Genomic DNA, 14,154 nt, shown 5'->3' on the forward strand with positions numbered 1-14,154 from the left:
TGCTCAAAATGGATATTTGGACAAATGTGAAACCGGGTTGTGTGCAAAAGAAACGGTTGCTTAGAACGGGTTTTTCTTGACTGACTCTGGTGCTGAAAAAACGAGTTCGATCTGAGCTCCAAACCTCTGCTGAGCCAGGAGAAGCAAATGCTTTCATCAGTAACAGGAGGCAGGCTGGTGGTGACCGATACAAGTGGAGTGAATGAAATGTTTTAACTCCTGAGTTAGTTTTTATTCTTCTTAATTCAAGACAGGACTAACAGAACCGGTACTGTAATGTAGGCCCATCCCACCCACATGTATGAGCTTCTAGTCACTGCTCCCATCTGAATTCATAAATCCTGTGTTTACAAACGCCGTCCTTCAAATTTGCCCGCTGTTAGCTGCTTTTTAACGCAAAAAATACAAAAATGTTCCAGACTCAGATTCCCAGAGTGTTCTGTCCTGTTCAACTTCTTAAAAATAGAATCAAAAATTTCTAATGAATCTCTACACTAGGGAGGTTTTATATATGGACGTAGCAAAAAGCACAAACTCAGACAAGAAGAAAGAAAGTGAAAGAACACAACATGCGTAGAAGGAAGGAAAGACACAATAAAGAACAGAATGAAGAATGTAGGATACAAGGAAGGAAAGACAGTGAGGAAAGGAAGGATTGAATAACAAGGATGGAGTTAGGAAAGGATCACGTTACGGAAGGAAAGACAAGAACAAGACGACGATAAGGAAGGGTGGAAGGACAGAAATACACACGGTATGAAAGAAAAGAACGATGAATATGAAAGGAAACTAGTCATGACAGAAAGAAATAAAGAAGGACAGAAAGAGAATAGGAAGGATAAGAAATAAATTAAAAAAGGAAGGATGCAAGTGAGGAAGGATGAAAATAGAACAAGCAAGAACAACAGGAAAGGACAGCACGAACAATGCAGGGAAGACAAAGAAAACGAAGAATGTGACGATGGAAGAAGACAAGAAGAAAACGAAAAGGGAATGACACGGGAAAGGATGGGAGACAAGGACAGACAAAGTGAAGGACAGAAGAGAGACAGGAAGTAGGAAAGATGGAAACTGTTCCCATTCTGAAGCAGGAATCTAATTTGATTCATTTTAAAGACTATGTAGGAACAATGTTTTAGTGACCTAATGGTGAAGTTCAGGGATCCATTCAATTTCTTTTCTTCAATTCATTTCTTTTAAACTGAACCTGTAAGAAGGGACCAACCGAGCCACAGAGCAACATGCAGGAATGCATGTAAATGCACGTATTCATATGTAAACCTATATTTGCATCAAAGATGAAGAGGAAAATAACGTCACGTATCAGCAGCATGACTCCTCTTCACTTACTTGTGTCTGAAGGGTGAGACGAAATGGCAGTACTGGCAGCTGTATTTGTCCTCTTTGTTGAACAGAGCCATGGCCGAATGGCTCCTCTCGTGAGACCTCAGCCCCTGCATGGACATGAAGACCCGGTCGCACTGGGAGCACGCGTGGCCCCCGGTTGCCAGCCGGTGATTCAGCTGGGTCCCCGACGCCGTGGCTCTGGCGGCAGCCACGAGGGCGGCCGCTCGTCCCTCCACCTCCGCGTCCGGATCCAGGGTCTCCAGATCGACGCCGTCAACGTTCTGATCGGCGGAACGAGTTGAAAACGGAGGGGAGAACGATGAGGTTTCGGGTCCGTCGGTGCCATCGACTTCGGCTGCTTCATCCTCTTCCAGGACGCCGTTGGTTAGAGTGTGTGAGGGCACAGTCAGGGGTACGTCGGTGACTTCCTGCTGCGAAGCAAAGCAAAAGAAAAGAAAAACTGTTCGTTCACTGAGACAGACGCACCAATCAAATTTTACCCCACTGGATTAATTTGTGGTGCTTAAAACTCATTATTACTCAATCAGCATGTCAGTCCATAATTGTTTATTATAACGGATCACTTTGGTTTGGCTAGAAATTAAAGCTGGAACTTTGCATGAATTTTGCTTCTATTTGCACAAACAGACAAGCAAACAAAATCCTTCGGTTTCCCTTTTATTTTCCTCATCTGCTGGAGAAGCAGGCCAGTAACTACGATCATGGAGAGTAGAAAGACAACCACTGCACTCCTTTTCTTTATTGCCAAGAGAAAACTCATTTTGCCTGTGTAAAGGACCTGACCCTGCACTTCAGGCAGCCATAAATAAGAAGCACCAACCACAGAGACAACCAGTTCCTGAATTTACCATTGCTGCCTGAACTTCATCTACATCAGAAGGTCTTCCTGATTTAAAACTCGATTTGAAAAAAACAAAACGAAACAAAAAAAAAAAAAACATTTGAAAAACATTGCTTTTAACTCTTCCTCTTATATGGTAAGTTTAATCAATAAAGTAAATATGTTAATTTAAAACTTACAACAGTGAAATGCAAATGATCCATGGCTGTGAATTGTTGCTTAAGTAAAAATCTGTGTGGCATGCATGCAGACATGCATGCAGACATGCATGCCACACAGATGCATGTGTGGCATGCATCTGTGCATGTCACACACGCATGCAGTGTTGGTTTTTCATGTGTGGTGAAAAACCAACACTGCACAAAATCCCCACGTTGAAACATGGCTGAGGCAGCATCAGGCTGTGGGTATGGTTTTCTTAAATAAATCGAAGTGCCTAAATAAAGGGCTAGTCCTGGAGGAAACCTTGTTTGAAGGTGTGAAGACTAAAGAGTGCCTGGAGGTTTGCCTTTTAAGGAAGACAGCAACCCAACCCTAGAGCTGCAATGAAATGGTTTAGCTCGAAGCCTGTTCATGTGTCACAATGGTACAAAGTTCAGACCTACATTAAGAATATGTGGCAAAAGGTCAAATTGGATCTTCAAAGATGCGTTCCATCCAAATTGACTGAGATCTTATAGGGAGGAATGGACAAAGATTTCAGTCTCTGGAGACAAAAAGCTGGTGGAGAAATAGCCCAAAGGAATCGCAGCTCTAATCACAGCGAAAGATGGTTTTGCTAAATATTTACTCGTGGAGTTTGCATACAAACTTTGCAGATTTTGATTTGGAAAGCAAAAAAAAAAAAAAAAGCAAAAAAAAAGAAAATAATGTACAGTTATTGTCCCACTTTGCTATTATGCACTACTTGCTACCAGCAAAAAAAAGAAATACTTTTAAGCATTGTGATAGTCACAAAAAAACATATAGGGCAAGCCTAAAACTTGTCCTGCTTCATGCTCTGTGCTTGCCTGCCTACCTCCTCCTGGACAAGTAAAAGTAAACACAGGCTAAGTTTGATGGACGAGTCAGGCCTCGGTCCGAGTATGTCGTTGGATCCCCAGGCCCGTTGCCCTCTGTGGCAGTCTCAGTGGATTATTAATGCACAAACTGTTGCCAGTGACTGTCTAAAAAGTTACAGCTCACAGCTCCATCGTCTTGCTTAGGATGGGACAGCACAACTCATTTTCTCTGAAAGAAGATGACGGCCTCTGTCAGCAGTAAACAAAATGCACAAACCAAAGACTACTGCAATTTTCAGAGGCTGGGAGTTAGAAAATACAACAGACTCACCGGGGACCAGCAGAGTGTGCTTTTACAACACCCTAAAAAAAGATCCGTGGATCATTTTAGCACAGCAGGAATCTTTACATTTGCATGGAGTGTCATTTTGAGGGGAGCTTAATTTTCTTACAGGAACAGTTTGACATCCTATTGTTGATGATTACAACAGCAAGGGGGCAGGAATTAGAGCTTGGTGTACTGAAGGAAATCTAGGACACAGTCTACATACATTTGTTATGATGTTAAAGTTCTTAAGCATGAAGAGCCTACGGATTTTTCAGATCCAATTGCAATACTTTTCAGAAGTTTTTAGTCCATTTGATCTCTTAAGATACAAATAAACTATGTAGGATGGAGGGATGTATCACACACACAAACATGGATGGAAGTACAAACTGTAGAGAGACATGGATGGATGGAAGAGCGCATTATTTTTTCTTCCTACAGAGATTGGAAAATTCAGAACTTTTCTTAATCGTTTAGGAACACTGTAAGTTGAACTTTCCTCTTAGATTTAAAACAAACTCAAGTTTTCGATTTCAAGTTGTCCCACATCCCCCTTTCATACCTTTTGTCATGTTAAATCAAAAATGTGAAAAATCATTTTTCTTACAGTATGCAAAATATGAGAGATTGCCGGAGCTGGAGCATCCCTGTTTGATGACACATTTTAAGCCAATCACTTGCTGCAGTGATTAAAATACCAGCCATGCATGCCGGCACGACACTCTGCATACCTCCTGATAACCATAAGTGGATTCTCGCAATTACATGACAATTAAGTCGTTAAGACGAGCGTCTCAAGACGCTGAGATGATTAGCTCATGATCTAAAGATACTAGCGTTAAAGTGTGATTGAAAGCATCTTTTACCTTTTGTACATGTATTATTGTTGTGTTAAACATTTGTGTAATTACGTCCTTGGAAAGAATGACTTGCCTACGACTACATCGGTAACACAGAGATATCGAACGGCTTTGCTCACCTTGACACGACCCCGTTTGGCTTCTCCATACTGGACGTGCTTCCTAAGGTGGTTGCAGATGGCTCGGAGGGTCGGGTGGATCTCCACGCAGAAGTTGCACCTGAATCCTATGGGGGTTTTATTTGCAAGGCTTTCCTGATGACAAAAATGAAAAAAAAAAAAGACTGAATCTTGTTTATTCAACCATTTTTATAGAAGCTGTAGAAAAATGATACAGTTAAGATTCCCTAATGACTAAACTATTAATAAACAAAAAATATTTGATAAGTCATGTTCTTTTTAGCTTACATTTTCTCCAGGAAGTTAAAACTTCTAACCGTTCCGATAAGTCTGAAGGTATTTTTAACAACCATTCAATGAAACTAATTAAAATGCATTGTTATGTACAACTACAGAAAGGCAGAAAGCACAAATGGAATGATGCCATTATGTTTTTGAGTAGTTGTGACTATTATGATTAAACAATCTAGGTTTCAAGGGTTTTATAATCCTATTTGCATTAACCACTACGATGTTTTCTTTTTTCAACTTGGACCTGAAAATGGAAGAAATCCACTTTGGTCTTTGTCTTCTTGGACTATCTATACATTTCAGCCTCTGGGACCAGGTAGTCAAGCTTTACATTACATAAAAATGCTATGAGTATCATCTATGAAATGAAATGAATTGATATCAGACTTGCATAGCACTTTTCAGGACCCTCAAACACGCTTTACAATGAAATCAGTCATTCCCATTCATACACACATTCACACGCTACAACAGATACTAATTGCTCATAAAAGAGACATTCTGAACTGTCCGTCTGAAGCCAAAATAATTCCATGAGAGCTCATTATGCTCACCTTCTCATGTTTATTATCCGGCGGCGGCTCTGTTCCTTTCTGCTTGCCAAGAACCTGCTTCTTCCTCTCCAGTCTCATAACTCTCTTCTCAAACTCCTCATTGTGCTGCAGTAGATGATCGGCCAGATCAGGTAGACCCGTAAACTTCAATTCACAGTGGGAGCATTCGTATAACTCAGACTCCTCATCCTCAGGGGTGGATGACACCAAGAAATCCCTCTTAAGGTCTACGCTGTGATGGTCATTGTAGTGCATAGATAGCAGCTGCCCCGTGCTAAAGGACAACCGGTAGCATTTCAGACACTTGAAAGGAAGCCAGTCATCATCACCGTCCTCCTCCGGCTGTAGCGGGACCTCCAACACCTCTTTGTCCTCTTCTTCCGGCAAGCCTTCCTCAGCCTTCTCAGGCTCTTTAGCGTAAATAACGGTGAAGTAGCGGCCGAGTTTGCTGGAATGCTGCTTCTTGGGGAAGACGCCAGGGTGGCGTTTTATGTAGTGCGAAACAATGCTCTTCCTGCTGAATGCCTGGAATCCGCAGAGGTTACATCGCCGCCTCTCCACCGCCAAACGCAGCTCCTCGCTCATTTCTGAGCATTCCCCATCTGATGGCGGCTGAGCAATCACTTTGGTGGGCTTATCGCTCATCGTCTTGGAGGCAGCCAGGCAATGAGTGTAATAGGCATCGATATCGTGGCGCTTTTGGTAGTGTGCGGCCAGGCCTTTGCGGATAGGGTTTGTGTAAGAGCACAATGCACATTTAAAGACGTTGTTTTTACCCTCTGGTTGAGCGCGCACATTGTTGTGCTTGATGCGGTAGTGGCGGGCAATGCCTTTCCTTGTGGAGCAGAAGTACTTGCAAAGCTGACACTTGAACACAGCGTGTTTCTCTGGCTTATTGATGGGTAACTGAGAGAGGGCAAAGTCCAACTCACTCACCTCCTGGACTTTAGCAGTGCTTGACATATTACTGCTGCTGCATTCAGCCATCGGCTCAGTTTCTCTGAAGGAGGCAAAATTACTCAGAGAGGGTGTGAACATATCTGAGGCTGACTGATTGTGATATTTCTCATAATGGATTTTAAGTTTCTCAAGTGTCCCGTGGGTGTATGGACACATCTTGCATCTGTAGGCACCGTAGCCCTGCCTCTGAGTTTTGAACTTATCGTCTCCTTCGTGCAATTCAGAGATTTGCTCTATATCGTCTGCAAAGTCCTCGGCGGTGACCTTCACCAAGGGGTGCCGTTTCTGATAGTGAGTGAGGACTCCGTGAATGCGGGAGTTTACATACGGACAGTGCCGGCATTTATAAACGGAGCTGGGGTTGATGTCTGCCTCTTGTGCAAAATCTGCAGCTTTTACTTTCATGCCTGGGTGCTTCTTGCCATAGTGAGTGAGGAGGCCATGGAGGCTGTTGTACTCTGACAGACACACAGTACATTGATAAGGATTGTTAGAAATAGAAAGACGTGGGTGGGACTGGGTTTCTTGAGGTGGGGTGGCAATAACTAGTACTCCTTCATCAGACTGGCAATTCAGAAGTCCAGGCTCCTTTGTAACCTGCTGCTGGAAACTTTCAACAGTGCCATCACCTTTGATGATATCCAAAAGCACAGATTCATCCTCTTTGATAGCCCAGGGGTGGACGGCCTGGTAGTGACTTGTAATGTCCCATATAGAGCAAGCCTCAAAGGCACAATCTTTACATTTGTAATGTTTTGTATCCGTATTTCCTTGCTGGGTGGTTTCTGGGCCTGCCCACAGCTTGCTGGCCATGTATGCGTAATCAACATTATGCTCAGGGTGGCGTCTTTGGTAGTGAAGCAAAAGGCCCTGGGGATCAGCATGAGAATAGATGCACCACTCGCAGTGATAACCTGCCTCCAGAATGCCATCTTGGTAAGCCCAATGTAAAATGGTCATGGCTGTTGCTTTGACAGTAGGGTGCTCCTTCTTCAGATGCTTCTTCAGGGCGTAAACGTAGGGGGTTGTATATGGACAGTGTCTGCACTTCAGTGAACGCATAGGCGTCGCATTTTCGTGATCAGCAGAAGCCGAGATCGCAGTGGAGGAAGTACTGCCAGACTGGACCATCTGTGCTCGTTCGCGCTGGCTCCTCACCACTGCAGTGTGACGGCGCACCAGGTCGGCGTTGGCCTTGGTTTCCCTGTGCTTTTTCTGATAGTGGATAAGCACTCCTTTTACAGTCCGGTTACCATAATCACAGTGCTGGCAAAAGAACAGTTCTTCTTCCCCTTTTTCACCACCACCTAGTTTGGAGTTTTTCGAGCCATCGTGGCCATTATTTTGAAACTGCTTCAAAAACTGCTTGGGAGCAGCAATTTGCAGTTCATCCATTAATTTCATTAGACCAGGAGTGGGAGGACCATGCTTGATGTATTTAGCTGTCACTTTCACTTCCGGGTGTCTTTTTTGGTAATGGACCAGCACACCAACCACAGACTTGTTGCTGTACACGCAGTGTTTACAGTAGTACATTTCTTCATCTGATCCATACACAGATGGAGTTACATTGGATTGTTTAGGAGTGCTGGAGATGGCAGGGCTGAAGGAGGAGTTTGCTAAAGGATGTGACGGATCAACTGACACCACCTTCATTGTTTTTTGTATACGGAAATAAGATGCCTTTTGCTCTGGGTGTTTCTTTTGGTAGTGGACCAACACTGAGTGCATGTTGGCACTGGAAAAGGAGCACACATCACAGTCATAGACAACCACATTGCTGACGGTTTCTTTTAGAGATTCTGTCTCACCACTGGCCTCTGGAGACTTTGGAGCCGTTTTTGGCACAGGGCTTGAGGAGGACCTGGGCACTGAAGAAGAAGAGTTAAAACTTTTGGGGCCAGAGTTTAATATCTCCCTAAGGGTTTGCGATTCACTGGTCTTGTGACTTTGCTCTACAATGTAGCTGGAGAAGATCATGGCATTGTTGATTTTTACGGTGGGGTGCATTCTTTGGTAATGAGGCATCAGGCTCCTGACGTTGGGGCTTGTGTATGAGCAAAAGCGGCACATGTACAAAAGATGCGGTTGGTTAAAATTAAGCACGTTGCTTGCTTCCGGGTGGTGATCCATGTAGTGTTGATGCAAGTCATTGTAATTTGTGTACTCAATGTAGCACTCTAAACAGCGGAAAACAGCACTCTGGTCTTCAGGATCCAGGATATACTTAAAGCTGAACTTGATGTAAGGGTGCATCCTCTGATAGTGAGTGCTGACACTTCGAGCTGATTTGTTGTGGTATTCACAGTGTTTACAGTAGAAGCGCATGGTTCCAGAATCATCTGAATAGTCCATGTTCTCGTGGATGGTGCCGTCACTGGGATCAGCTGAAATGTTTTCACTGTCATCAGACAGAGTCAGAGATATTGGAATGTTTCTCTGTTTTAACTTGGGGTTGTTTTTTCTTTTCCCTGTTCTGCCTACTTCTTGAGAGACTGAGGATTCTTGATTGAACAGATGCGTGTTGTAAGCAAAGATCGGGTTCCTGTTGTCGTTGGTTTTACCCTCATCACCACTGCCGTTATTTTCCCCGTTGTATTCGTCGTCCATGTCATCCAGGTTAATGATCATGTCCTGCTGGCTTTGGCTTATTTTGCTTTGAAGGTTGCTGGCAATCTCATCAATTCTAGTTCTCTTTTTGACAGAGGACAGATCCAAAGGAAGGTCATTTATGGACTTCCTGGCTCTTTTTCCTGCAACTAATGTTTTCTTGGTGGTGGATCCCAATATGGACGTCTGGGTTTTTTGCAGGAACACTGGAGAAGCTTCCACTTCAGCGTCTGGCTGGTCGCTCGTCTGGGCTTCAAAGACAGTGGAATCGAGGTCATCACAGTAGGAGTGCTTGTGCTGCTGGTGGACTCTCAGACCTTTTAGAGTGGTGGTAGAGAAGCTGCAGAGCGTGCAGCGATGAGAGTTCTGCTGGTCATTAGATGTGCTGGTTGCCTTCTTCCCATTTACTCTGGAGCTTACATTGCCCCCGTTAAGCGGCTCTGTGGCACCGTCGTTCTGAGAGACTGGGCTATCCCCTGTAAGGTCCAATGTCTCTAAATCTGAGGGATTGTGGCTCTGCTTGTGCGTGCCGAGCTTCAAAGGGCTGGTGCAAATAAAGGGGCATTCATCGCATTTGTACACTGTTGTTTTGCCAGAGAGGTGAATGTTTTCGATGTGGCGGGAGATGCTCCGCCTGTGCATCGTAAGGAAGGAGCAGAAGGGGCACTGGAATCGGTTCATGTACCTTCTGAACGGGATCCCTTTAGTTTCCAGTAATTTATTATCGCCATCTGTTAACAGTTGCTTTGCGTCTGCGGAGAGGATTCCCGTATAGCTGGGATCGTCTATATCGCCCACTTCTTCTTCATCGTCGTCATCCTCCAAGCTGCTCCTGGAGTCATCCTCATTGACCAAGTTGGTGTCCACATGTGAGACGCTGTTGGAGACATCAGTGGAGGCGAATCTTTTTGACAAAATAGAAGAACCAGTGCTGTTGGGAGTGACTGCGCTAATCTGTGCGTATTGAATGGATGAGATTTCTGCAACTGACTTTTCCACCATTTGTTCTGGGTTCTCCACTGAAACTTCATTTCCGGTGAAAGTCACATTTGATCTCGTTGGGCTAGAGGAAGAGGCTGGAGAGCTGGGCTTGGGTGAGCTTGCACTTGGTTCTCCTTCTAGATTTTCAGGGCCGGAAACGATCTTCACCTTATCACTGTGTTCCTTTACCACATGGTCAGTCCAGCTGTCCTTCTGGTCAGTCTGGTAGTCACACCATTCGCAGGGAAAAGTTCCCTTGACGAGTTCCGCACCTGCTTCAGATTCCTCCTCAGCCTCTGTGCCCTCCGGCTGAGCTTTGCCGCTACGAGAGGGAACTTTGTTGTGATACATTAGTTGGTGTTTTACGATCCTTGCTTTGCGGGGAGACTTGTATGTGCAATACTGACAGGAATACACTTTTGAATGATCGTTGTGCATTATTACAGTGTAGCTGGCCTGCTTAGCGTTGTCTGAGGAGACTCTTGCATCTGATTTTTCCTCTGTGACATTATGGACCTTTTTGGTGTGATTTCTCAAGAACGACTTTGACCGAAAGTAACGGACGCAGAACTGGCATTGGTAAAAAGGGAGATGGGTTTCAGTAGTTGGTTTCTGTGATGTCTTGTTGGGCCCTTCAGAAGAGTTGGGACCTAAAATAAAATAAAATAAAATAAAATCAAGTATTGAAGATATATTTTAGAATATTTATTATCAGAGTTTTTATTCATATAATTATTTTTTTTCTGCAAGAGAAACACATTTCTTTGTGTACTCATTAAAATGCATCAGCACTTACAAGGCCTCTAAAACAGAGAAAAGAAATGCTTCTTAATCCTAAACAAAATAACGACAGCATCCGATTGTGGTGGGCATACTTATTCCAGCTTTAGGAGGCGTGTAATCTTTGTCATCCTTGTCTTCCTTATCCTCATTTTCCTCCTCTTCCTCTTCATCCTCTCCTCTCAGGGAGTCCGACTCATCTGCATCTGATGGCTGCAGGAAAACAGTGTGCACTTCCTGAATGTGTGTCTTCAAGTCCTCGTATGACTCGGCACGGAAGTCACAGCCATCACACTGCAACCCCTCCATCACTGAAAAGGGGGAGAACTCCCTGGAAAAATCAGGGAAACCTGCAAGACAAAGAGGGAAAATCATTAGTGTATGCTGCTTTGCTACATACATTTAACTAATTTCACTTAATAATTGAAGACAACGGCAAGTTCAACAAGAATTAAATCTACATCACATGGTTTTTCATAAGTAAGGGCTAAGTCTTGATCCTGGATGGCTATAATTAATGCTTCCTGGTTTGAACAATGAATAATCAGGTGCTAGACGCTGACCTGCTTTTGCACAGAATAAATGAGATAATTCTAAATGTTATTTTTTTTTTTTTTTAGATGTGAAATTTTTTTTAAAAGCAGCTTAAGAACGGTTTTCTTGCTAAAACGTTATATTTGACTTTTCACAACATAAGCCAATAGAAGCAAGTATCAAAAAATAATGAAGCATCTTTAAATCTCTGAAATGTTTAGATGCATCAGTAAACTCTAGTAGTCTAACAGGAGTTGGTAGAGGGGACGATTCAGCAGATGCTGCAGGTTAAATTTTTTTTTCAGCGTAGCATTATTCCAAGAACAATGCAGGGACTGAGGAGGGATTATGGGTTGATTTGTCCCATTTTTTTTTTTCTTTTTTTACCTTGGGATAAGCAACAGCTGGAGAGCAGCTCCAGAGCTCAGTATTTAGAGCAGAATATTCCATCTGATTGCATTAACTGCTCTGAAGATTGAATGAATCAACTAAGAAATGAAGTCTTTACATTTTTGGGGTTAAGGGGATCTGTTATTCCGACATGTATTGGAAAAATGGAAGCTAGCGGTTTTACGTTCTTGCGACATTTTATGGGTTGATCGACAATCTGGCAAAAGAAGAGAGCCAGACTGTAATCCAGGTGAAAAATATTTCCTTTGTTTGTATTTTAGCCAGGGCATCACATCGTAGAGAGGCAGAATGTGACCAGACACCTCTGGGTTGGGTTGTTTAAAATCCACAGCTGCATGCTTGGTGATGAGCTGTACAGTATGTGGTGGAGAGGTTTCCCTGTTAGCAGTGGCTTAAGAGGCAAATGTTGAACCTTGCAGTACAGTCGCGATTTAACGCTAAAAAAAGAAATATGTCTAAGGGTAGATCCCTGACAATTCTGCAAGATAACCTCTTCTGGAGAGAAAAGGGGGTTAGTTAAGCATCATTTTGTGGATTGTCTTAATTTTTACTAAAATCTAATACTTTTTTTATTCAATAAACTTAAATAAAATGTATTATTAAATCGGTCTGCATTGACTGACAAAAATAAAGAGGGACTGACTGTTTCAACACATTAATCAACTTAAACTGCAAAATTTGAAACTGATCAAGAGACACTAGCCAAGGGCAAAATGTTCTCACACGAAACTATCACAAAATTACAAAACTTGACAGCTCTGCCACTTCCTTTAGAACATACGAAGATGGCAGTGAACCTGCATAGATCTATAACAGACACATCATGCCATTTTTAGAACTAAAACTCTCGCAGGATACAAACAACCACCACTTATGCCATTTCTATAGGTCAGGATGTAGCGTTTATAGCCTCGGCCAACAGTGTCTACCTTCTGATGTTCTAAAAGCGCAGGATGCCCTACTTTGACTCAAGAAACCCAAACCTAGAAGAAACTTTAAAAGAAGCACAAAAAGTAGCACAACAGAGTGAACACATGAAACGCTGTATACAAACACACTGAACACAGTGTGAGACAGATTCTTGAAACCACTTTCCGTCTCTCTGTTTATACTAAAAATGGGGATGGCAAGTGTATGTTTATTATGGGAAGACATTTTAATTTAGCATATTTTGCTATGCAAGTCTGTATTCTTCAAAGTTTAAAAAAAAAAGCATATGCATGCTTCAAACTAAAACATTTTCAAAGATTTAAATAACCATGTTTCTAAGAACTGACTCCATGCAGCAAGAGCACATTTGATCATTCCATTAGTCAAAGACCAAACTCTTTGCATGCATTCAAAGAAGATTAAGTGCTCAAAATGTGAATGTCACTCTTTGGTCATTTATTGCTGTCAATGACAAGAGTCAACATGGTGATTCATGTACAGAACATGAATTCAGGACTAATTTAAGCCCGGCTGTTTTCTTTGGTCATCACTCCAACACATAGAGCAAACTTTAGATGACCTTTGTGTTGTAATAACTACTTTTTTTTTTAAGTACAACTTTAAATTACAGAGCAGGTAATTTTTTCCAAAAAGGGAAGAGTCCTTTAAGAGTGCAGACAATTTTTGCACATTTTGTTGACAGTTTCTTAAGGATTACTTGGATCTACTGAGATTGCCGAGCATGAAGATTAGCATGTATACCACAAATCTCCTTAAGAAAATCCAACACTTTTCTTCCTCTAATTATTATTTTTGTTTATTTTTAAACAAGTCACATTAGTTAAAAACTCCTTCACCACAAAAATGTTCGACATTGACTAGTGTCTTTCAAACTGAGTAAATTGTATTGTTTGATGGCGAGTTTAAGGCTTTCATACCTGGCAATTTGTTGAGATAAAATAAAATATCTGAAGAGGTGGGTGTGTGAAAAAGTCTATCTCTGCAATATGTGATCTAATTTTAAAAAAACAACTCTGCAGTGGAGAACAAAGTCTGCCTAATTGCATCAAGCTGCCAAAAATACTTTTATGAAAAAGAATCTTCAAGAGGAACGAGTTTGTGGTTCTTGCTGAGAGATTGACAGGATCACAAAAATGCTAACCTCTAGTCACCTCCACTGGAATTGGCAACACTGTTAAAGATAATGCAAAAACCCATAAAAAATTCCCTATTCCTTTGAGTATGAATGTGACCCGAATTGAAGGCACATGGCTCAGTTGCTCTTCAAAATGGGAAAGACAATAGAACTGGCAATTAAAGTAAGGTGAACGGTCACTGTTCAAGAACTTCGGTAAATAGTGGCAACAATTTATTTAAATCTTTTGTACAGATCCTAAACAGAGGTGTAACTATTAGTGAATGGCGCTATAACTGAGACAGTAAAAAAACGGGGGTGAGTAATTATAAGAAGGGTTCAGCTGCCAATATAGGGATTTTATTGTTTCTGGAGAAGACTATAAACAACTCTTGACGTACCAATACTGTTAAAATTTAAATAGAGGATTTCTCTTTAAAAAAAAAAAATA

General features: G+C 42.2%; 1 protein-coding gene across 3 annotated transcripts in view; it reads right to left on the minus strand.

The window, feature by feature from the left end:
• The window catches only part of znf462 (zinc finger protein 462), a 24,381-nt gene extending 13,133 nt beyond the window's left edge, over nt 1–11,248 (minus strand). Inside the window, exons 1-4 of one of the 3 annotated variants that reach the window (XM_007558963.2) lie at nt 10,789–11,248; nt 5,363–10,563; nt 4,518–4,652; nt 1,351–1,778 (exon numbers count right to left, since the gene is read on the minus strand). In XM_007558963.2, the coding sequence (XP_007559025.1) occupies nt 1,351–1,778; nt 4,518–4,652; nt 5,363–10,563; nt 10,789–11,095 (6,071 nt within the window). In that variant the 5' untranslated portion in view covers nt 11,096–11,248. The remainder of the gene's footprint in view (nt 1–1,350; nt 1,779–4,517; nt 4,653–5,362; nt 10,564–10,788) is intronic. The other 2 variants (XM_007558962.2, XM_007558961.2) reach the window with 2 other exon arrangements.
• Between the last annotated feature and the right edge of the window lie 2,906 nt (nt 11,249–14,154).

The sequence above is a fragment of the Poecilia formosa genome, unplaced genomic scaffold, assembly GCF_000485575.1.
Source record: "Poecilia formosa unplaced genomic scaffold, Poecilia_formosa-5.1.2 Scaffold100, whole genome shotgun sequence".
NCBI classification, from domain to species: domain Eukaryota; kingdom Metazoa; phylum Chordata; class Actinopteri; order Cyprinodontiformes; family Poeciliidae; genus Poecilia; species Poecilia formosa.